This window comes from Artibeus jamaicensis, unplaced genomic scaffold (genome assembly GCF_021234435.1).
Source record: "Artibeus jamaicensis isolate MK-2021 breed Jamaican fruit bat unplaced genomic scaffold, CSHL_Jam_final scaffold_369, whole genome shotgun sequence".
NCBI lineage: Eukaryota > Metazoa > Chordata > Mammalia > Chiroptera > Phyllostomidae > Artibeus > Artibeus jamaicensis.
In genome coordinates this window covers 768,752-793,619 of record NW_026522042.1, presented here as the reverse complement: position 1 = coordinate 793,619, position 24,868 = coordinate 768,752, and the positions used below count along the sequence as shown (strand labels likewise).

General features: G+C 57.3%; 1 protein-coding gene across 5 annotated transcripts; it reads right to left on the bottom strand.

Moving 5' to 3' along the window:
• Positions 1-2,396: 2,396 nt before the first annotated feature.
• On the bottom strand, positions 2,397-23,843 carry MIER3 (MIER family member 3). Of its 5 annotated transcripts, XM_053657376.1 has the most exons (15): positions 23,754-23,843; positions 22,841-22,865; positions 19,893-20,035; positions 17,486-17,620; positions 16,932-17,003; positions 15,905-16,025; positions 14,846-14,931; positions 14,591-14,663; positions 12,968-13,119; positions 11,850-11,931; positions 10,421-10,515; positions 6,416-6,543; positions 6,191-6,333; positions 4,571-6,105; positions 2,398-4,465 (listed from the first exon to the last, which is right to left on the bottom strand). In XM_053657376.1, exons 1-14 carry the CDS (start codon positions 23,760-23,762, stop codon positions 5,648-5,650), a joined length of 1,722 nt encoding a protein of 573 aa, XP_053513351.1. In that variant the 5' UTR covers positions 23,763-23,843; the 3' UTR covers positions 2,398-4,465; positions 4,571-5,647. The 5 variants fall into 5 exon arrangements, with proteins under 5 accessions (XP_036988567.2, XP_036988575.2, XP_053513351.1 ...); XM_037132672.2 differs by lacking the exons at positions 22,841-22,865; positions 23,754-23,843 and adding an exon at positions 20,492-22,821 and having other exon boundaries at positions 2,397-4,465; XM_053657377.1 differs by lacking the exon at positions 16,932-17,003.
• Positions 23,844-24,868: the final 1,025 nt, after the last annotated feature.

Genomic DNA, 24,868 nt, shown 5'->3' with positions numbered 1-24,868 from the left:
TGGGGGGGGCTGGACCCCCGGGCCATCCGGGTCCTCCTCTGTGGACTCAGCGTGTCCTGGGGCAGCCTGCAGCCCTGCCCTCCAGTGACGGAGGGTGCGTGAGCCCCCTTGGCCCTGAGGTCACCTTTCCCAGAGGGTTCTCTCAGTAATAGGCTTTGCTCTCCATCAGCCCGAGTGCCTGCATCCAACTCCGTTCCCAACTCGGACGAGGCCGAGGGCGCTGCTCCGTCCTGGGCCCTCCCACCCCGGCGTGGAGTCCGCATGGCCTGGGGCTCGCCCCCCCCCCACTCCCCGGCAGCACCTCTGTCTGCGGTGGTCCCGATACCCTCCTGCTCCCCCCAGAGCAGGTCACTAGGTGGTCACTAGGTGGTCACTGGGTGGGGTTCTCACAAAGGCACGGAGTCGGCTCTTGCCCCCTGCTGGAGAGTCCACTTCACCCTCTGGTGCGGGAGAGTGCCCCACCCAGCCGCACCTGCCCCGGGACAAGCGCACAGCCCCCTTGCCTGCCGATCTCCCCCGTCGCCACGGAGCTCATCTCCACGTCACCTCACCTACCGCCCCTACTGAGACTTCAGTCCCTAGCTGCCACCCACCCGGAGCGTCCCTGTTCCACTTTCTTCTTTCCCCCGGGGGCATTTACATGTGCAGACACAGCCACGAGATGCCTTCATGACTCTTCTCAGACTCATGTGTCACCCCGGCCCTGTGACACCAGGGGGACCCAGCCCGTGAAAAAGCCCGACCCTTGTGGAGCCGAGCCTGGTGCCCAGATCTGGGCAAGAGCCCGGACACCGGCGCCCGTGGGCACGCTGAGCGTGCGGGCCGAGAGTGAAGTGTTACAACGTCAACGGCTTCAGCAGTAGTCCAGAAAAACATGCCTATTACAGAGGTCAAACGTGGTAAATGTTACTTTTCTTCCTGGATTCTTTATACCACTCTGTTCAGCGTGACACCATGTCCTTGAACACTTACTGAAGACCTCCCTGCCCCGCGAGAGGCGCTGGGTGAGTCCAGGACTGAAACGCAGACCCCACTTGGAAGACGCTCACAGGGCGTGAAAAGCTCACCCAGGGCACCGACTGCACTGAGCGCGTGGCGCTGCAGGCATTTAAAAAAGGCGGACCCTTCGCCCTGGCCGGGTGGTTCATGTGGGTGCAGCGTCGCCCCGTAAACCAAAAAATCACGGGCTCGGTCCCCCACTGGGGCACACACGACAGGCACCCGAGTGCGGCTTCGCTCTCACATCAGTGTTTTTCTGCCTTCTTTTCCCTAGAATCAGTAAGCATAACCTCGGGTGAAGATTAAAAAACTTCTTTTAAAAGCAGAACCACATTTTTTTCTCACTAAAACAATGTTTTAGATTATAAACGGCCACTCTCGCTGCCAACATGCTCGTGAAACGCTGGTGAACCCTCCAGTGGGGAATAACCCGGAGGCCGTCTCGGCTTCTCCCCGTCTGGGCCCCGAGACCCAGCAGCACCGCCCGGCTGCGCCTCCCCAGTGTTGGCGAGTGCCCCCCAGGAAAACGCACGCACTGCTGCCTCGGACCCTGAACTCAGTGCCCCGAGGACCCCGACAGACACAGAGACGGGGGAGGCTCCGGGGCACTTGCCTGGACGGTGAGTGTGCACCGTGCCCGGCCCCAGGGGCCAGTTTAATCAAACGTGTGTGCAGTGAGAACACCCTGCCGGCAGGCGCCACCAGTCACTCTGCTGCTCCTGGGAAAGCCTGAGCCGCACGCCTCTCACAGCACCCGGCCGCCTGCAGACCCGCAGCCCCACCCCACCCTGCAGGAGGCACCCGCTCCTGGGTGTCTGCACGGGGAGGAACGTGGTTCCGGACAAGGAGCGAAGGCGGAGGAGTCGGGTCTCGTGTCCCCCTCCCCCGCTCAGTCTGACACAGAATCTGAACGTTCCGTGTGCTCCGCCCAGACCACACCAAGTGCCAGCTGCCGGGGAAGCTCCGGGCCAAGCATGTGAGCTGCAGGCACAGACTCGGGAGGTCAGAGAACTTCAGTCTGAAAGACAAAGACTTAGGGAAGGTATTTCCAGAGTCTGCTGAACTGTGAATATTATAAAGAAGACTAATTTATCACAAACACATTGTCAGATAATAAGGTGATCAGATTCTGGACATTTTCCTAAAAGACATGGTCACCTGCAATCGTGTGGGAAACACAAGACGTCTGCCAAGTGCTTCCTGAATTAAACCGACAGCGTGGTCCTCACTCTGGGGCACCTACAGCATCATCGTAAACAGAGCTTCACAATCAATTTACAGGAAACACCTTCAAACTTGATTACTTACCAATCAGGCACCTTCTTTCCTAAAGCAGTCCGCCCACGTGTCACGGCTTACAAGTCATAAGATCAGAATCCGTGCCAAACAGTCACACAAACCAAGAACAGAAAGATCCCCAGGTTTTTATTTCTGGCGCTGTACACGTATTAAAGTACAACAAATACAAAGTAATGCTCAAAAAAATCGGTGCTTATGTACAAATATTAAAACCAATGCAGCAAGAGCAGCTCCTCTTGAACCTCTGATACTAAAACTCGTTCTGATTGTCACTAATTAATCTCATACTCACAGGGTGCATATTTCAAACTGGGACCATTGAAATCACTGCTTTTATCTAAGAAGAATTTTAGTATCTACCATATTTAACAATAAAACTAACAGTTTCCTCCTTTTAGTGAAAAAATTAAGAACTTTTTAAAAAACATAGTCATGTCAATATTCTTATAAATTACTTCGATTCCCACTTGTAGACAATGTGCTTTGAAACTCTGGGCAAACAATCTCCTTGGTGGTCAGGTTTCTTCATTAGTTTACATTCAAAGTTGAAAGACTCACTAGAGGCTTTGGTTAAATTAACAGAATCACCACGCTCCATCAGAGCCGATGTTCTCGAGTATTTATGCCCCTTGATTTTACAAATTAAAAGGAAACAATTGCACAATGCTTTGACCTAATTGTATACACTTTAGTATTGTTTAAAGAGTACTGTACATCCTTCAAGTAAACCCAGCAGCTGACTGTGACCAGAGGAAACCCGGACGCGGAGGAAGCCCACGTGGAGACGCTGCTGCCCGCAGAGTGGCCGGAGCCCGGCTGTGGTCCCGGCAGCGGCCACGCCTGCAGCCCCTCCGAGGCTCTGGGCGTCGAAAACGCGCCGGCCGACACTGCAACTGCTCATTGTGGATTTTTGGTTTGTTCATGTGAAGATGATGCAGCAAAACAACACAAAAAAGAAAAACAAAAAACACCAAACAAAACCCCAAAAGAATTTATCACAGTTTGTTATAAGAATTGTGCTTAATACTTGATAACAAAGGCATTATCATTTCTTCATACGACTGCAAATTGGCTATTTTCGTGCTCTCAAACGCAATTCTTCTAATAAACAGTAACAAATTCTGCATTACGATACTTAAATGGAGAGGCGGAAAAACGGCAAACCCAACTTTCAAAAGGCAACTCAATAAATAGCTACTTTACACGGTGGAGTCGCAGCGGCAGTCTGCGTACGTCCCAGCAACACACAGAGATGGCCGCGTATGTGGCAGAACAGTCAGAAAATAGTGAGTCAGATCTAAAAAGATAGGGAGAATTTACACATATATACAAAAATCTTGCAAATTATTGCCTTATTTTAACAAGGAATTAAAAGTAAACGTCACCAGCCAGCCAGCCAGCCCTCTCTAAGAGGCTGACCAGACTGGCATTTAAACATCTACGAAAGTAGCTGGAATTTATTTTTCTCTCATATCAATTTCTGGATTTGGTCAAAAACCTTTATTCAAATAATAACTAAAGTGTCCATTCAACTTGCTGACAATCAAAACTTTATATAAGAAACACCGTTTCCATCCTGTACCGAGACGCCAGCGATGCAGACGGACCGAAGCCGTCTGGGGGCAGCTCCAGAGCGAAGGCGCCCGGGAGGGACGGGACCTGCGCCCTGTGGGCGTCACTTCACACAGAGCAGCCACTGTAAACGCAGAGAGAAAATTAAAGGTGTGACAGCGGGGGCTGTGGCCAGTATCTTACTGAATTACAGAAGTCGCACTGATTGGCCCACGTCCCGCACAGCGCACAGCCCACAGCCCCGTGGCGCAGACGGCCAGCTGGCGCCCTCTGCAGGCAGTGTGCGGCGTGCACGGGCGGGAATGCTGGCTCCGGGGCACCAGCAGGACTGACGCCGGGTCCCTCCTCCGCCTGCGGCGTCCACTGCGCTGAACTGCGTTTGACGGTGAGCGTGCTGTGCTGCGTGTGAACTGCAGACCCACCTTCGCTGAGACGCTGCAAAGAGCAGCGAGCGCACACACCCCCCCAGGGAGGGCGGTGCGGCGGTTCAGTCTGGAACACACACCCGCCGCCGCCATAGGCTCCTGCCTGACACATGGCCGGGACGCCACAGCCACCGACAGAGACCGGTGGTGCAGCCGGGCACCGGAGCTGTCTGGAAAGCAAAACAACCAGTAGAAACCGAGAACTTTAATTAAAGTGGCGAAAATTTTAAAACAGGAAAATTCTGTTTTAAGTGAAACATAAAAGCAAAGCTTACTGCGTCCTAACACTGCATCACGCGTGGCCCGACTCTGCCTCGCGACAGGAAGACTCGCGTCTACGGGGCAGGGAGGCGGCTCGCTCGCACTCCAGTGGTCGTAGCATGAGTAACAGGAGCTGCAGACGCAACCACTTCAGAGAGCAACTCACACTTTTCTCGTCGACTGTCCCAGCCAAACAAGACGCCTGGACATACTTCGAGGCTCTCCTACGTCACAGGTGAGACCCAGAAGTCCCTCCGACACGGCAGAGGTGTCCTAGCCAACAGCCTGTGAACCGCGAGCCAGGCCTGCCCCAGCGGGGCTGGTGGGGCCCCGCGGCCGACTGCCCCCGGGGGACTGAACTACGATGGCCAGTACGACTTTCACAGTTACAGTCTGGACAATGGTGGACAAAACCCCACCTGGATACCACACCTCCCAACGCCAAGTCTGCAGCCAATAGACGGAGTTACGTAAAAACCTCCCGGCAGCGGCGAGCAGCCCCGGGGAAGGCAGCCCCGTGGAGGCTCCGACCCGGGTCCGGCGTGTCCTGAGGGGCCGCGCTGCTTGTAAACCGAAGTGCTCCAGTCGAGTAACATGAGAGAAGTTTCCGTGTAAAAAAATCCTTGCATGTTTGTGCAGTTAAAGAAACCTACCCCTGCTTTGAGTTAAGAAAACCAAAAAATGCTACATTTAGCAGGGCTCGGGACCAGTCCCTGTAAACACTGTGACCCCACGGCATCCGCCGCGGCAAAGGGGCTGAGGCGCAGAGGAGCCGCTCCGCTCGCGCGGACTCCGGTGCTGGTTTTGGGCTGGTGGCCTGTCTGCAGGTCTCACCTCGGGGAGGGGGGGGGGCGGGAGGAGAAGGGGTGGGGGGAGGTGCTGGGAGCTGCACCGCAGAGTTCAGTCCCCTCCCGACTCTGCCCATCACAGTTCGTCCCACATTCACGGACTGAAACAGGGAAATACTCTTGATAAATCAAGACATAGTTCTGATACATACTGACATCACTGATGTCATAGTGAAGGCGGTCGCACTTCCAGTGAAAGACTAAGCACCCCTGACCTGTCCTCGAGCCCGGCGCCGCGGCCGCTCACTCGGAGTGCAGGGCAGCGTGCTGGTGCAGGGCGTGGGTGCTGATGAAGCCGTGGGTCTCTCCAGCGGCCAGGCTGCCGAAGTCGGCCACGGACACGGCCATTTTGGCGCTGGCGATGCGGTGCGTGTGGTTTTCGAAGTCCACACCCAAGTTACTGACGGAGACCTCACTCATAAAAGGGTCGGGGACGGCGATGCCCACTTTCAGCCTCTTGGCAGGCCTTTCTGACTCCTCGCCACACAGGTGCATGGGGTTGAGCTCCGAGGGGTAAAAGCCGGTCTCGAATAAGTTAAAGCAGTCGCCCTCCCCGCTGCTGGGCAGGGCGAGCAGCTCCTCGGTGCCCACCGGCACGTGGCTTGCCTGTGCACGGGGCGCACTGCCCAGCGCCGGGAAGCCGTCGTCCAGGCAGTTCCCGTCCGCAGGGCCGCAGCCGGGTGCAGCACCCCCCGCCAGAGCTGGAGGGGAGAGGAAAGTGCTCTGAGCCCTCGGCCCCCCCTGTGGCAGTGGGGCCTCACCTGGCCACCGAGGGCCCTGCCTTACCTGTCAGGTCCCCGGCGGTGAAGGAGCTGAGGATGTTCAGTGGCGGCTCGGGCGCCGGCTCAGCCCGGCTGGAGGTTAAATCCGGAGAGTTGACCGCCCCGCCCAGAGCTTCCGTCTCGTCCACCAAGCGATCCATGTAGTCCCTGGAGACACACCCGTGACTGTGGGGCCGCACATGCACCCGGCGGAAGCGTGGAGCCCCGGGGGCCGGCCCGCGGCACTTACGTGACACCAGGGTGGTGGTTATAGCGCTTCTTCCCAAACCTGGTCTGCTGCGCGAAGTAGTCGTAGCGCTCGGACTTCTTCCACATGTAGTAGAACGCCACGCACTCGGCCACCGTCCGCGTCTTCACCTGGCGGAGCAAGCGGGGCTTTTAAAAGCAGACCCTGTGTGTTTTTTATGACTGACTTTTGTTTACACCACTGTAACTTCAATCCATGGGCCATTTTCAGAATTATGAAATTCTGAACATTTTAGGAAATTACTTTCAAAAGCCCTACGTTTATTTAAGCCATGATGTATGTGTTTATGACATAAATGTGTATCTAGACGTTATCTCACACCTTTATGGAGAACCCCAAAACACTCGCACCGCCGCCTGCCCCCCGACCTCTCCCGGGGACCCTGACCGCGGCAGGCCCTTCCTAACACTGAGGGACGAGGGCTCCATCCCAGACGGGCTCCACCAGAAGCTACCTACTACTCAGAGACGCAGGCACCCCTTCCTGGGAAGACGGGCTGCTGATCCGAATGAGACCTGGGATCCCCTGGGAAAGGGGGTCAGCGCCCTACTGCCCCTGGAAGCCGGCTCCCCCACCCGCAGACTGCGGAGAGAACGACAGTGACGACATGGGAGCTGCGGCATCCCGGCCGCACAGAGTCCGCCTCCGCTCAGCCCCAGGGGGGCCGTGCTGCTGTCCCACAGCCACTTCCTCCACTGTCTCGCCGGATGGGGGCCGGGCACCTCCGCCCTGACGGGGGTGGGACGCGACAGCAGGGGTGGTACAGGGTGAGCCTCTTACACCGAAAGACAGAGCGCAGCTTCCAACAAGCATCAGGAACTGTGAGTCTTTGCCGAGAACACAGGCTTCTCGAGGACGAGGCCTTCCCTGTCTCACTCACAAATACATTGCTAAGTGCTTAAAACTGTGCCTAGTAAGCAACAGGACTTAATTATTCATGAAATAGATAAACTTCGTAAGTCACTGCAAAACTGGTCTTTGGGGGCAACCCAGACTCCTTTAAAATCTCTTACGTATTCACTAAATTAAATGTGTCATTGCATCGTTGAGAAAACATTAAGTTTTCATACAAAAAACGTGACACTATTTGACATCACATTGGAAAGTCCAGCGAATGCAGTAAGAAAAATTTAAAAAACACACAGAGACAAAGACCAGAAACGGCCCCTGTTCACAGGCGTGCGGACGGCACGGACAGCCCAGAGCCGCCTGCAAACACGTGGCAGAGGGAAGGGCTGTGGCCGGGCCACCGCACACGAGGCTGCTCCCCGAGCGCCAACACAAACGGCCCGCGTCTGAGACGGAAACTGCGGTGCCCTCCGTGTCTGCGCCACGGAGCCGGAGCACGGGTGCGAGTCTGACGGAACACGTGACATCACGTGTGGTCTACGTGAGCCAGACCTCCCGCTCGGACTGAAGACACCAAAGACCTGCACAGATGCAGGGAGCAGTTTCACGGATGGGAACATGCATTACCGTTAGAACGTCAGTTCTTCTGAGCTTCATTGGCAGACTCAGCGCAATCCTGAGCAAAACCCAGCAAATCATTTATTAAATGCCGATGAACTAGTTTTTAAGTTTACGTGGGAACCAAACAAAACCCACCTGTGATTCCCAACACAGCATGGGAGGGGGGCACAGCCGGAGGACGCACGCCCCCGACTTTCGGGGACGAAGCTGCAGGGACCGGGCGGTGGTGCTGGGGAGAGGCGGGCGTGCACCAGGTCAACGGGACACAGCCGACAGCCCGAGGAGGCCCACACACGCACAGCGGCTGACACTCGAGACCCGGAAAGCGGTGGAGGGAGGCAGTCTTTCCACAGATGGTGCTGAATGGCTGGACGCCCACGAGCAAAAGAAAAAGAGAGTGGGGCACAGACCTGCCATCCTCCAGGGAGAGGGACGCAGGACAGACGGCCGGGGCAGGACGGACAGACGGCCGGGGCAGGACGGACGGGCTGCCGGAGGCAGACTGCGGCCGGCTCAGGAGACAGCGCGGGGAGAACAACTGACGGCCCTAAGGCTGTGCAGACGTAACACTGGGAGGGAGGGCAGTCAGTCGGACTCAGCGGAAACTAAAACCTTCTGCTTCCAAAAGGCACCGTTGAAAGAAGGAAAAGACGAGCCACGGACTGGGAGAAAACACAGGGTCTGGCGCAGATTAACGCCTTTTTTATGACAAATCTTTTTATGATTTTACTTATTTATTTTTAGAGAGGGGGAAGGGAAGGAGAAAGAGAGGAAGAGAAACATCAGTGTGTGGTTGCCTATTGTGTACCCCCTGCTGGGAACCTGTTCCGCAGCCCAGACATGTGCCCCGACAGGGAATCGAACCTCGATCCTTTGGTTTGCTGGCCGGCGCTCAACCCACTGAGCCACACCAACCAAGAACAAAATCTTTTTACTACAAAATCCGTAAGTGTGTCATTCTGTAACACAACAGCACCCACTCAAGCACACTGTGTGACATCTTAGCCAACACGTTCACACTAAAGCTATAAACTCTGACACCCGTGTCACTGCTGGAGCAGGCCCTGCTCCTGCCGGACCCCCGTTCTTCCGAAACGTGTGTCTGATGCAGCGTTTTGTTATGCAGAACACGCAGAGAAACCCTGAAACTCAACAGTAAGGACAGAAACCCCATCTAACTGAAAAGTGGGCTGAAGATGGCATCAGGCAGCAGGGGTGCAGGCATCCATGCCCTGTCGTCAAGGAAGCGCCAATCAAACCACGGAGACACGGCCGCACACCCGCTGGGGCAGCTGCGACCTGGAGCCAGGACCCCAAACGCTGGCAGGACCAAGCCAGCGGCTTCCCTGCCTGCGAGCCGGCATCACGACCACCACGACCACAGCGCTGCCCTTCCTGGGAGGTACCGCAACGCCCTAGGGGGTGATCGGACCGACAAGCCTGCACCCCCACAGGTGGGATGAAAAGAAGCAGGAGAGAGGAGACGAGCAGTCAAACCCCCCCGAGGACACGCAGAGGCCTCGCGAACGCACCGCCAAGGGAGAAGAGCCGGTCTGAAAAGGAATCGCACCGTCCGGCCCCACCGAAGCACCAAAGACCTGTGGTTTCCCGGGGCTGGCGATGACCAACTCCGAGAACACCTAACGCTTCCAAACCAACAGAACACAAACACGCGCTTTTTAAACAAAGTGCAGGCAGAGGGGTTCCAGGCTCACAACGGAAGCGAGCAGAAAGCTCAGCGAGCCCCCCCCCCCCAGCCAGAGGCCCTCCTGCGAGGCCCCGGACCCCTCATCTGTGTGGGGGTCCCTGCACTGGGAATCCTGTGGGTGTGGACGGGGGCTGAGGGACGCCCACCCACCCACCCACCTGGAACACTCCAGCTCCGCGGGGCCCCCGCTCCCTCCCACTCACGCTGGGAACCAGCGCCCTTGTGACCATTTCCCGTTCTGCACGGTGACCGGGGCCACAAGGACACTGCAGGTGCACAAGACGCATTCAAGGGCCCTCCCTGGCCTTCTGTGGCTGGACAGCTGGCCTCTGTTCAGAGCAGCGCAACAGTCCATCGTGTGGACAGGCCAGTCATCGGCTCAACTCAAAGGGCCTCTTCACTGCTTCCCAGTTCGACCGATTATGACTGAACGTCTGTGTAAAAGGTTCTGGGTGGCCCTAAGTTGTCACCTCCTCAGGGCCGACCCCACAGAGTGCAGTCCCCTGCAGCCCCCTGGCAGCAAGGCTCCTGCCCCCCCGCCGACACCCCGTGTCACTGGAACCGACGTGTCTGCAGCAACTGCACTTCTTGCAGAAGAAAGGCATTTCTGAGGCCACACAGTTCGGAAAGAAACGAAAGCCAAGGAAACTGGCGGAAGAGGCCCCAGCAAGCCCGCGTCGTGTGCAGAGCGGGCCACCGAGGGCGGCTGCGGGGTGGACACGCTCCCGGCAGGGAGGGTTCGGGCGCCGCTGCCGTTCCCCTGCCCAGGTGCCCACTGAGCACGCTCTGACCTGACCCGCCTGCCTCACCTTGTTCTTCTGTATCAGATAGAAGTCCTTCCCGAAGAGCATGAGCGCGTGCTCGAAGCTGCGGCATTCTTCTTCCGTCCACGCGGTCATCCCGTCTAGGGGGGTTCAGAACAGAATTCACTGGCCTCAAACACTTCTGCACAAAGCGGCGATTTACGTTCGGTGTGTCTGCCATGTAAAAGGCCATGAACACTCTCTCTCGCGCACACACGCACATGCACACACACACGTTCTATGTATTGGAGGTTTCTGTTAGAATCACCGAAAGGACAAACACTATAAATCTTACCAAAGAGCCTACAATACCAAAATACAGACACTGGGGCGTTTTCTACTGCACGGTGGGAAAAAATTTAATGTTTTTCTGCAATTTATGCTCATTGCTGTTCTGGGTTTTTTTAATACTATATGCATACATTATATATATACTTTTTTTTTAAATTAAAGCAACAGGATTTTTACTCAAAAAAAGCAGCTTTATTTTGACCTCACATCAGAACTGTGAGTCTTTAAACAGAGACCACAGCCACCAGCATGTGCTCCCTGCAGCCAGGGCCCCGAGGGCTGTGCTCTGAGGAGGTGAGGGACGTGGAAAGGGCTTGCGCCCTCGGGAGCCCAGCCCCTGCTCTGGAGGCAGAGAGGGGCCGGGCGGTGCACACTTAGGGATGCGGGGGCAGCCCCCAAGGCCGTGCACGGGAGCCCAAGAGACAGGGAAGAGCAGGCTGAACTGGGAAGGAAACCAGTAGCTTAGTTTTTGACAGTTGGAAGAGCTTAAAATAATGTCTTCTCAAAGAAGCAACTTTTACAAGGAGATGCTTCAACAGACTGTCTCGACCCGCGGCTGCAGTTCCCTGCCTTCACCTTCCGTGTGTGTCCAGCCGGTCCTGGAACGTTACCAAGTCCCACCTCACTCGGCAACAGTAACGAAGACCAGGGACGTGCGACCGTCTCCGAGGTGACGGAAACACGGAGGTTACAGTGAACCCCTTTCCTCGACACACACAAAACCTAAGCCCTGGAAAAATGTCACGTAATCACTAAAAATACACTTCTTGCAATAAACTCAATGGCACATACTAACCACGTTTCTTTTTTAAATCTTTATTCTTCTTCTATTTCCTGTCCATCGCCCTCCCCCCAAAAAAGAGAACACCTTTTTTCCCAGTGATATCATAAAGTGTTCTTTTTAATTACTTTGGGTTTCCTGCCATCCTTGGGGTCTGCTCTGCTCTGTAACTAGTTCTTCCAGAAAGCGGAGGTGACAGGGGCTAACTCTATTGGCACAACCTCTGGTCTGTCTAAAAACAGAGGGCCAGGGAGAAGCAGAGGTCAGGCGCCCCGCAGACGGACAAGGCCTCGCGGAAGTGCTGCAGGGCGCTCTGCCCGCCACCGCGCTTGCTCGGTCTGACCCCGTCCGGGGGCTCCTCACCTTGAGACGCCTTTCCGTCGCTGCAGTACCTCTCAATGGCTTCCTTGACGTTGTGGTTACACTTGAGAAGTTCATACAATGCCTGAGAGAGAGAGAAAGAAACCAGTCAATAAAAATAACTACCAGTTCATACTTAACAGCATTAAAAGACAACCAGCCAAGCAGCCAGGTGTATCTGAAAGTCCTGACAGCTACAGGCTGAAACGCCCTTCGACTTCGGTGCCTCCGGGAACACACGTGCCGGGACATTCAGTCTGCAGGACACCAGCAGCTGGAGAAAAAGCGCGGGACACCAACACCCTCTGGACCCACGACATCCAATCACGTGGTGACAGAGACCCCGTCTGGGACAGCGCCAGGCACACGTGCACACGGGAGGGGCACTGAGGCACTACATCCACCAGGCACGCACCGCATTCAGCGGGGACACCGCGGCAGGCAAACGGAAGCCGGAGACCGTGCCCCCGGTGGGCAAGGGCTTGCACTGGAGGCGCTGGCTCTTCCAAAGCTGCCGCGTGGCGGTCGGGAAGCACCAGCACTGAGCCGCGGGACCCCACTGACAGCCCGTGGCGCCCCTGTCGGGTCAGCAGCGAGACCTCTCCACGTGTGTCCGCGTCCCCATTGGTCAGACTCACCCAGGCTGGCAACACCCGAGCCCAGGGGCAGGAGGGACACGAAGATGTCAGGGGGCGAGACAGGGGCTGTTTGGAAAGTCCTTCGCAGACAACACCCTGCCCCCACACCACACCACCAGGAGAGGGGAGTTCAAGAGTAACCCAGAGAGACCTTTACCAAAAACCTGAAAGTCCCAGAGGGAAGGTCTGAAGAATGGGACACGGAATGGGACACACGGCCGTCAGGAACGGCGTGTTAAGGATTCTCAACGGCACAGAAAGGCGAGATTCAGTGACCGAAGAGCACGGATAGTACCTATAGCAGGACGCGTACGGAAGAGGAGAGACCGGAAGAAAAGACACAATGTGCATCTCGAGTCTTTTTATAAACCGGCATTTTCCAAGTTTTAAAAACCTACCAGAGAAAGAATTATCCAAAAGTAAAAATAACGTGAAACAGCGAAGGGAACTAGACGCCGGGAGCCGTGTGCTCGGCAGACCCACCTGCTCGTTGTCCCGCGTGGCTGCGCCTGCCGCGCCCCGGGCGGCCGCCTTCTCGCCCCCGGTCCGCAGCGCAGCCTCCACGAGGTACTCCGTCACTCTGCTCTCCAGGACCGCGCCGGGACGCCAGAGCAGCTGGTCCTCCTGCTCGGGCCCTGGGGACACGGGAGCGGTGAGCGTGCCAAGCTCCCCGGCAAAGCTTCGAACCAGCTTCTCAGCCTGATCAAGGACCAAGTAAGTATTCGGCGGCTAAACTCAGCCCCGCCCGGCAGCCTCTGCCGTGAGGCCCAGCGGTGTCACCCGAGTCCTGACAGGGCGGGAGCCACCCACTCAGCCTCGTCTGCACCCTCAACGGGGCTTTCTCCCGAACCCCTAACGGGGCCCTGCGAAGGTCTAGAACTTGCAAACTGGCAGACAAAAACAAATGAAAACCAAACTACTCGCCAACGATGACATACCCAAGAAAGGCCTGTTTTCCCTTCATTGACTTTGTCCCGAAAGTTGAATTTTTATTTGTAGAGGTCAGATCAGTCAAGAATGAGACAGTACGAGAACTGAACGGCCCACACTCTTACAGAGGCGGCCGCAGGGACCAGCGGGCCGTCACCGAGCCAGGAGTGCGCCTGGGGCAGCTGCAGCGCCGCAGTGTTGTCAGGAGGAGAGTGCCCACCGCTCCCCTGCCCCCCATGGAGCTCTGCCCCAGGGGCCACCTGTTCCTTGGGTGTGGGACGAGCACTGGGCAGAGCTGACAAAATAGCTGCCGGGGCCGCCGTGCACCAGGGACCGGGGCCAGTGCATCGGGCTCACAGCTGGGGACGGTGGCACCACGGCTCCCAGCCAGTGGGAAGGTTGATACAGGACGTGCCCGCACTTTGGTCAAGATGGACCCGGGTGAAACACCTGGGGTGTGCTCCCTCAGGACAGAGCAGGTCCACCTTCCCTCCCCAGTGTGAGTGGGGGGCACTGGGGGGCAGGCGTGGAGAGGCGGGGCATCTGAAGACGACCAGCCACCGCGCGCCTCCCGGGACGGCTGCCCCCAGCACTCCGAGAGCCGTTCGGGGGACGGCACTGCCAAGACCGCCAAGGCTGCCAAGCTGGGGCGCCGGGGCCGGGCCCCTGCCTGCCCGCCCAGGGGGAGGGGAGAGCTCGGGATGTGCTCTGCTGCTGCCATGACCTCAACCGAGCCGCTCGTCAGGAAAGAGGCCAAAGCCACGCGGCCACACCTGCCTGCCCAGGCTCACCCAGGAAAGGAGACCCGGGTCTCTATTTCTCCCCACTTTCAGAACCTGCTAGCGCAGGGGTCTGCCAGCCACGTGAGGAGAACCCCATCACGCTGAAGCGGAGTGTGGGACCGAGAGCACGGCCCCCCGTCCCACCGCCCCCCTCCAGGCCCGGGCGGGGTTTCTTCCCAAGAGGACCGCGTCCTGGCACTCCCGTTACCTCCGGCGGTGCCACCCCACCGAGCTGCAGCCGGATGCCAGCCGAGGGGCGGGGTGGCGCTCACGGGAGGCAGCGTCCGGAGCCGGGCCACCCCTTCCGGGACCCCAGACTCTCCCACTGCCACGGAAATAACCGTGTTACGAGGCATCCGGCCCACCGAGCGGTGTGGAAACCCACGCCCCTTACCTCTCTCCTGCCCGGCGTACTCCCCGAGGTAAGGGGGGATCTCCGCCTGGTACTGCAAGCCGATCATGATCTCCTGCAGGGGACGCGGACAACTCACTACAGAAACACACACTGCAGGTTTCCAGCCCGCTAATCGGTCACTGCAGGTCAAAAGGAACTGCATCACGTGGTAACAAAATCCCCTAAATTATTTAAAAAGCCACTTTAACTCGTCGGTCCGAATGGTCACTAAGTTTTGGTGACCGCTCACCTTACCTTCCTCAAGTCTTCGGGCGCCTCCCCGCCGTCTGCTTCGACGCCCTCCGCCTCTGACTCCTTGTCCCCGTCACAGGTCGTGTTCGCTTGGAGGAAGGAAACTCAATTCAGAAGGCGTTTGTCGCCTATTTTTGTGGCGCCCACACAAGAGTTCCTGGCACCTGTCGTAACCTGGCGTTTATTAGAACATGCTGACTCCTGAGGCAGAGCGAACACACGCACCCTCCCGCACCTTTCCCACACTTCTGACGCTGACCAAGGCCCAGAAGACAAGGAGGGCGTGTGCAGGCGCTCGGGCCTCTGGGCGTCTCTGGGCCACACGTTAAACACACTGAGACTGGGAACCAAAAAGAGCCTCAGTCTTCCAGTAGTTACATTCTGTGCTGGGCCGCAGGTTGGACGCCCCTGGCGGTGTCCTTACGGTTATTTGGTGCTCGGTCCGGGAGTTTGGGGAGGCTCGGGGCGCCCTCGAGGGCCGCCCTGAAAAGGCAGATCAAGCACTGGGGCCCAGTTCCGCTCATCAGCCCGGGCCGCACACTAAGTGTCTGCACACACGCGTGTGCATTTGTACTAGTGAACTGAACAGCTGGACCACAAAAATGCCTGGGAAATAAGCTGCACGTGAGAAATTATTCCCCAGCAAGGACCTTCTGAGTATTACTGATACGTGTTAAGGGATAACACCGAGAACTAAAAGAAATGATCAAATCACTAGAAGTAAAAAATAACATTTGAGCGACCGATAGTTTTTAAAGACGGGAGAGTCGGGCCTTTCACCATCAGCGAAGCCCCACGGCTGAGCCAGGACCGACTCTCCCAGGAGCAGGCGGCCCCGGGGAGCTGGTCGCTATGCCCAACCGTGCGCGTGGCCGGTCCCCAAACACGGCACCAGTGAACCTGGATCCCAGTAAAAAAGTTTATGTTCCTACTAGGTCTTCACGGCGTTTTATTTCAACCAGGTAAAACTTTAAGAACATTTTGACAGGCCATTGCACGCACTGAAACCCGGCTAAGCGAGAGCGGCGACACGGCCCCCGGGCAGGCACCCCCGAGCCTTACATCGCAACGGCCTCGGGAAGAAGTCGGACGTCTCGTGGGAGGTCACGGACGGGGTCAGGTCGTCTGCAGAAGACTGCGTCTCCTCGTCGTCCCCGGACAAGAGGTCTTTGGCTATCTCCTCCTGTGAGGGCAGGGGCACAGCGGCCAGAGTTAGAAACCAGCCCCTCGCCAGCTTTTAAAGACATCTTTTCATAACCTTATTCATAGACATTATTGTGGTATTGTAGTTAAGAACTAGTTGAAGCTCCTTCAGCTTTGAGAAGATCTGAAATTCTGTAACTTAGTTCACGTAAATATTTAAAAACACTTAAGACAATTATATTTAATAACGATACTATTATACATTTAAAACAATTTGCCTAATTTGTGGGTATGCAAAGAGCTTATTTGAAGCTGCAGGCTAACCTTCAGTGACTTCAGAACAAAAATAATCTTACTAAGTGGTTAACAATTAAATTCACTTTCTGCCAGAATAAAGTCAGCCCTTAGTATCTGAGGGTTTTACATCCACAATCCAGCCAACTGTGGACCTGAACTACTTGGGAAAGTGCCACTGTCGCTGTCGCATCCTGGGCAGCCAGGCCCAGGCGGCAGTCCGCCCCGACACCCAGGCCCCTCCGCACGTCACCCCCACAACAGGGCCGCCCGCCACTGCTCCCAGCACTGTGGTGTCAGGGGCTGGAGCCACCGGGGTGACCGCCACCCGCAGCAGGGGCCTGAGCTTCTCGGATGCTGGTGTCCCCGGGGTCCTGGGGCCACCCCACCCCCGCAGACACTGAGGGATGACCGAAACAAACGGAAACGCCTGGCAACACCCTCCCACCACGTGGAAAGCCCACTAGTGAGCAGCCCTGACCAGCAGCGATGCCACCTCAGCGGACACGGGCCCGCACACAAGGCCGTGCGGGTGGCAACCGCCCAGTGCCGGGGCCTGGCTGGCACACGCCATCTGCCGAGCGGACACAGTCACCGGCTCTGGGCGGCACATTCACACGACATTCGACTGAGAAGTGGGAACGTAACTCACAGGAAGAGGCTCCAAGATGTGGATTCCTCTCCCTGCCTGAGAGCGGAAAGGCGAGGGAGGCTCCCCGGGGATCTGTTAGCAGAGACAGCGCGGTGTGAATGCTCCTCAGCAGGGACCGGGCCTGCCCCACGGCAGCCTGCCAGCGACGGGCCCGCTGACCCTCGCAGGGCCCCAGGCCCGGAACCTGTCTCCAACCCCCCCGCTGGAGCCAGCTCCGTCGGAAGGCTCCCGGGCTCCACTGAGCAGTGCTTCCAGGTGTTCACAGTCAAAAAGGGTTAGAACAAAATCTACGTTCAGGCAAAACACGTCTGCGCAGGAAAGACGGGACATCACGGATCCGCAAACATGCAAAGCATTAGGAAGCCACCACCGCTGTTACCATGGTGTGATCAAAGCCAAACAACATTCAAATCAGTCACCAAAGCGGGAAGAGCGATGGACGGAGACGGAGTTTACATTTCAGAACTCTAACACCCTTTCATTTAAGGAAAACGCTACCAAAAACAGCCAGTGGCCGTGGCCCTGGAATCCCTCTTTCTGACGCCCGCACTCACTTTGTCCAGGGTCATGTCTGGCAGCTCATCCGCAAGGCCACTCGGGGAGCTGTCCACGCTGGAGTCCGCGGTGGCGGGCAGGGTGGGCCCGCAGCCGTAGAAGGCCAGCAGGTCCTCCAGAGGCAGGCTTCCCTCCTGCGGGGCCGGGCACTCGTGAGCGGGGCGCGGGCGCGCGGGGGAGAGTCAGGCGGGGCCACCCTCCAGTGCCCTCTCCACGCCCTGCCGGATGCCAGGCCCGAGCCCCGAGAGCCACCGTTAACACGAGCGCAGCCGCCCCACAAGGAGCCCCCTGGTCCCCCTTTCCCAGGACCACCTTGAAAACAATTCCACTCAGTCAGTGACTTCCTGTGACTTCCCGTCCGCCGCCCCCCCCCCCCCGCCATGCGCAGTTCACCGCTCCGCTTACTTATCCCGCACGTTGACTCCTGATCGGACCCCCTGCTGAACAGTCACTGACACCAACGCCATTGGAAAGACAGCGAGCCTTTCACCTCCTACCACTCGCTGGGTCTGCCTCCTGTTCTGCCTTCATTTTCCTAACCCATCTGCTGGCGGCTGTGCTACTAACGCCACCTCACGGGTGAGGAAGCTAAGGCTTTAATGACCGGTGCTCACCAACGGAGCGAAGTCGCTGGAATGGGGACTCTGTTCCTGCGGGAAGGCAAGTGAGGAACTCTGCTCCCAATTACTTCTCTAAATCTCCCCCAGTTTCCTCTTTTAACACTCACTGGACACAGATCAAGGCAGCTCTCACCACCTCTAAAAGGTAACAGATTCTGCCAGACCATGTGCACCTCCACCGGGCCACGCGCCTTCCGGTGGCCGCTAACACGTGGCGTGAAGAGTCCAGTCCCTGCCGGTCTTTGACAAACAGCTGCCTGTGTTGCCCAAGCACAGCCCAGCATGCAGACACCACCTCCCACATCACGTGCTGAGGCTGCCACCTCCTGCCTGCAGCAACAAGCATGGGGCGGCAGGTGTCTTGCACCTGCACCCTGGCAGGGTCCTTGGATCTGCGCTCCACGAGCAGCGCCCCCCAAAAGACGTCCATGGACCACCCTCCCCAGGGCTAAGCAGGCCCCCTGCCCCTCAGAGCATGCCCTGCTGACAGCTCTTGTGCTTCTCAGTGCAGCGTACGGCACTCTGTGTTCCCAGCTGTCCCCACACTCGCCCCGAGCTCCTGGATCTCAGGGGCAGGGTCAAGCCGCTCCCTGCCCCAGAGCAGGGCTGATACTGCCAGCTGCACGCCAGGCCCCAGGTGCTCTGGGTCCCCCCACACCCGCCTTGGAGGCAGGAAGGAGCTGCCGGAATAGGGCAGGGGCAGGACTCAAGGCTCGGGCATCCTTTCTCACCCACAGCTGGTATTTTATCATCACCCCTAAAAGAAGCAACGCTTTTCCTCCTGTGTGTCTCCTATCAATTTTATCTGTCAAACACGTTTGGCTTTTACAGATCTATGCGTTTTTTAAATGAATGAATCTAACTGCAATGGCAGTGGATTCATCTGCCAGTGAACAACTCTGGAAAATGCCAGGCCCAGCAGAGCAAGCCCAGCCCAGAAGACTCTGCGCCCGACCCATGTGCAGCGGCGGGAACCGCGGCCCACCCGCTGGGCAGGGTCGGCAGAGGAGACTACTGCTGTCAGAATGTGCTGTGTTGTCTTTGAGGAAACGGATGTGACAACTCAGAAGATGGTGATTACTCTGTCGTATTCCTGAAAGGTTCTGTGATTCTGGGCTGATCACAAATGTGCAATAAGGTCAACACATGGGGAAGTATGACCTGACACTTTCCCAGCCCCCCACGCAAGCCTCTCCTTGCACTCCTGGGACAGATGTGAGTTTCAAATCCAGCTGATCTGAAATCACATCGATCTTGACTTGAAAATCAAATCAAAACATTTATTCCTGCCAACTTTTAAAAAGATGACGGGGGCGGGGTGGGGGAGACAATCAGATGTTGCTGACTTACATTTAAGAGTAAACCATTTTCCCCTTTGACGCTCTCAGGACATCTCATCTACCAGACTGCACACAACCTGTGGGAAAGGCCGCTCCCCGGGGCCCTGCCGCTAACTCGGCCCGGCCCTCAGCCGGCAGCCTGGGCTGGCACAGGGGTGCCGGGCAGGGGCTCAGGACCAAGTCTCGGGCCCCCCGGACTGGAGTCCCCACAGTCCGTCCGTCATCAGGTGCACCGCCTTCCTTCACTGTGCTGGCGTACACTTAAAAGTTAAGGCAACAGAATAAGCTTTAAAAATTAAGTAAAAATGTACTTATTAGGCTATCTTCCTAGGCTGTCACTTTTACAGTGACACTCTGTAAAAGTTAGATCAAAACCAGCAGAGAGGAAAATAACTTAAACAGAAATTTCAAAAACCTTCGCTGGCAGTAAAAGCCACACCCTGTACCTTCTCCAGGTCTTCGATCTCCGAGCCGAAGTCCTTGCCCCCGTCCATCACCTCCTCCTCCTCCAGAGCCCTGTCCTCATCGTAGCCCTGGGCCAGCGTCTCCGCGGTGGGGTCGAAGTCGTGGTCCTCAGAGGACAGAGACCCTGTGGGACGAACGAGGTCAATGGCCTTGCAGGTCTGCTCGCTTACACACTGAAGCCCGTGCCTGCGTTCCCCGGCCAGCGCCTCCGGCCTACCGCGCCTGCGCCCCGCAGGCGCGTTGGCTCCGCCCCTCAGAGGCCGCAGAGCCGGACCACACAGGGCTGCGAAGACCTCGAACCCAGCAGGGGCGGCAGGCGGAGGAACTCAACGATACTCATAAGGACTCAAGTCCGTAAGAATAAGACTTAAATAGCAGCAGAGTGAGTTCTAAACGCAGTGCTCCTAAATAAACGTTCTAAGAGAAAAGTCAAACTTGCTTATGGGGTTAGTGTAATACATGTGTATAAAACTAATGGATCAAAGATTCCAGAAATACACTAAGGCTAGACACTTTGGGAGAAGAGAATATATTACCCAAATTCCAAACCTCAATTAAGGGTGCAAAATACAACAGAAACCTGGTTTTTGAACCAGCTCCGGCCTCTGTGAAGCAGCTGTGCGGCGATCGGGTCCGCAGCAGCCTCTCCGCCTCCCGGGCGTGAACCGGGCGGCGTCACACTGCAAGAGCTTGCCTTTCCCCAGGTGACTTAAAGCATCCTGAAGCTCACATGAAGGGGACACAGAAAACCGTAGTTTTGGATGATGTGGCCCGTTGTGAGCTGCTTGTGTGATCGTAACACATTTGAATGGCAAATATGAAGTTACAAGATACTCTGAAAACAAAGTGGAAAGATAAATAAGATCCATAATCCCGTGAATGAAATCAAATGATGAAAAATGGGACTTTCTCCATGTGTTTTGCTCCAGAATCTAATCCGATTAGACCAGTGAGTCTCAGAGCCAGGAAGGAAAAAAGTATCAGAACCCTGAGGTGAATGGAGGGAGAGGCGCACAGATGCGTATTTAATACAGAAAGTTTAATCTCTTTTTAGTCAAGCTATTTAATATTTTGAAATTTCAAACACTTAAGGACAGTGTGAGATCATTAATAAAGTGCTGATCTTGACCTAAGATTTTTCACTATGGAAAAAAAACCACAGACATGATTCAATGGTCTTGATTCTGAGTATAGATATCCCTGATCATTTGCTCCAAAAAATAAATACACATACTTCCTATGAGACTTTATTCTTTAGGAGGTTTACATCACCTTACTTTTTTAATGCTGAAAATATTACCTGCTTATTTAAAAAACTTGCGGAAGTATAGGTGGGTTAATTAACTTTAAAGCAAAAATATTATATAGCTGAAAAGCAGAACATCTACCCTCACAAAACTTTCTGAGGCCTTCCTGGACATCCCTGTGTCAGGGTGGCCCCCACACCACTGGGCACCCCCCACAGGCCCCCTGTTAGAGTGGGAGGCAGGTGATGACAGCCAGAAGCAAGGGGCCTGGTCCAGCTTCTCCTCTGTAAGGCACACAGAGCTGGCTTACGAGGCCTCGAGTGTCTCTGTGAGCTCTGAAAGTCTCTTTAAAATCGACTCATCGCCTGAAAACAGACTATGAATTCGTTTCGCTTGCTGTTCGGACCGCAGCGTCGAAAGGGCAGCGGTATGAGATGGAAAAACCCCATTGTCATCCAGATGTTTGGCATTGTGCTCGTAAACGTTCTTTTCCTAGAACCAGTTGTAACAAAGGAATGTTTGTCTCAAAATTAGAGACATCCTAAAACGACTGTTAAATGTGAAGATGTATGCAGTTATTTTTAAATAACCACAAATTTCTTGTCCATAGTGTTAACTACTTCACAATACCCTAGGTGAGAATTCAGTGAGACCCCAAAAGTGGACCCAACACACAGGGACCTGCGGGGGTGGGGCTCCGTGCAGGGCCTGGGCACCCCTAGCCCCTGTGAGCCAGGTGCCTCTGCACAGCAGCCCCCTGGTCCTCCAGGGTCACCCAGGGAGCTACTCGGGGTCAGAGAGTTGGTCTTGCAGACCCAGAGGGGGAGGTGGCAGGCAGCCCAGAGGGGGCTGGAAGGGTGAGAGACAGACACAAAGTTACCTGCACGTTCTGGGCAGCACAGGCCAGGCCCTCACCAGGGACGGCTTCAGGGGTCCCCAGGCTTTGAAGGGTGGCATGGTGCCAACACTTGGAGTTCTGGGCGAGTCCCCGGGCCTCATCACATCCCACAAAGCAGGGCTTTGTGGCCACATAAGGCTCAGAAACGGTGTGCTGGACATTGCTGCTCAGCAGGCTCACCTCAGACCTGCCCTTGCTTCTCCTGCCAAACTCGGAAATCTGGTGTTGCTTCGGGTTGAGGCAGCTTTACCTAACTCTCAGATTTCAATTTTAACACACTCTGTAGATACTTCTCCACTATGAAAAACGTATGAGACACAATCAGGGAGATGGGCACAGTGCTTAATTATTGATAGCAGCCCCGATGTTCTAACAAATAGAGTAAAAAGTAACATCCACACCAAATTTCCGGAGTTGTGAGCAGATGGCTTCACCTTAACTGTCTCCCGCTTGGAAAAAAGAACACGATGTTTTAGAATTAAAGAACAGTTGTCTGTTATCAGCTTTGTAACACGGTATTTTTTTACACAGGCGAGAAAAGAGAAAAACAGTATAAAAGCATGAAAATAGAAAAGATGATTACGATTCAACTGTGTTGCCAAAAAGTTCTGTTATTCTGGGCTGATCACAACAACTTAATTACCAAAGTGGGCACTGAAACTCTTAAAAACAAACGATAAAAGAAGGCCCGGAGGACAATCTTTTGTGGGAAACCCTTCAGCGGCTGATCTCTGAGCCCCATCACCGGGGGGGCCCACAGGAGAGGTGAGAAAATAGGACACACCTGGACTGGAACTCCCGAAAGAAGCCTAGGAGAGAGAAGAGAGCGAACGGTTAGCCGGGCGACCAGGGGAGCGGGACAGCTGGCGAGGAGGTGGCTCTCCCCGGGCCCTCCCGGCCCCTCCCCAGCCCCGGGCGCGGACCCGAACGTAACAGGCGGGTGCTGCTCCTCCGGGCGCTCAGCGAGTTACAACCAGAGCATGGGTCCGAACAACCGGCGCCAAGCCGCATCTCAGGTCCCCAAAACCCCCGGGTCCTGGGTCCCCGGTCCTGTCCTCGTTCCCCGGCACCTGCGCACCCTGCGCCCAGGACCCCTGTCCGGGCCGCGCGGACATCGGAGCGCAACCAGACAGCACCCCCAAACAGGAACACGAATGCATCCTCCGTGCAGAGAGCGGAGACGCTGATCCCTCCCGGGGGTCCTGCCCCCCGGCCTCGCCGCCACCCGCCCAACCCCGGCTCACCCGTCCCGGGGGACGCGGCCGGCGGCCGGCAGCCTGCAGGGGACAGGGCCGCCGAGGGCCCCGGAGTGCATCGCGCAGGGTGTCCGCCGGCCCCGCACCTCGGACGCCCGCATCCCGCCCTCCGCTCCCTCTCGCGCCCGCAGCAAAGACCCCGCAGCCAGAAGCCGCTCCTCCCGCCGGCACTGTCGCGGCCCCGCCGCCGCCCCGCAGTCCGCCCGCCGGCTGCGCCCGGGCTCCCCGTCCGCCCGCGGCCCCGACTCGGCGCCGTCCCCGGCCCCGGGCTCGCCGCCCGCCGCCTCCGCCCGCCCGCCGCGGCCTAGTCCCACCGGCAGCCCACGCCCGCCCGCCGCCGCGGTAGACGCGCGAAGCCCGGGACACCCAGGGACGCGAAGCCCGGGCCGGGGACGCGGGGACGCCGGGCCGCTCGGCCGCCTCCCGCCGGGCCCCGCTCACCTCCGCCATGTTGCTGCCTTCAGGGCCAGCGAGCGAGCGGCGCCGAGCAGGCCCCGGATGGCGCCCCAGCCAATCGCCGCCGCCGCCGCCGCCCGCCCGCCCCGCGCCCCCGCCCGCGCCGCGCCCGCGCCCCGCCCGCGCCCCGCCCCCACGCCCCCCGCCCCGCGCGCCCCCGGCCCAGCGGCCAGACTCGGTCCCCGCCTCGGCCGCAGAAAAGTTCCTGCCCGGCCGGAGGCGCGCGGGGCGCGCACGGACGCGCGCGCGCCCGACGGACTCACGTCCAGCGAGGCGCGGCCGAGACCCCCGACGTCGCGGCGGGCGCGGGGCGCGGGCGGGGCACGTGCAGGGGCCGCGGCGCAGACGTTCTTTAACCCGGGGGACGGAGCCGCGCGGCGGAGCGGCGGGAGGCCCGGCCCCTGGGCCTTCCCGGGCCCCGCCTGCCCGACCTGGGCGCGCAGCAGCGTGGGGGGCCTCGGAGGACCGCGACGTCGAGTGGGCCCAGATCCGGGCACGGCCAGACTCGCGCAGCTCGAGGAAGACACTCGTGAAATGGGAATCGTGCTCGAAGGAGAGGAGCTGCGACAGTCCTGGGGGCTGTCAGTCACCTGACAGTCCATTGGTGACGCAGAGGGACACGCCTGAGACACCTGGGGGCAGGAATGGGAAGCCCGTCAAGGCCAACCCTGTCTCAGAAACTCCACCTCCCACCTCCTCGGGGAGAGCCCAACACTTGTTTATGGTCAAAATGGCAGCTAGCCCTGCAGGCCAGGGGACAGCGGTCGGAGGGGGGGAGGACGAGGCTTCCCACGCGGACCTGCTCCTACACGTGCCCGTGGCCCTCCTCTCTGTCTTGGGAGCCCCAAGTCTAACTCCCGGCAGGTTCAACTTCATACTGAGCAATATCGAGCAATTTACACAAAAACACTAAAAACGACTCCGCCCCCAATGGTAAATGCTGCAAGTTCAACAAAGTGAGCCGAGTTACCAGGGCACGGGAGGCCAGAACGAGCTCTGCACGGAAAATGAAGTCCGTGGACGAGCAGGATGGTGCCTGCACAGTCACGAAGCGAGGTGGCGCCCCACCTGCGCAGATGGGGCGCTGGGTGGTCTCAGAT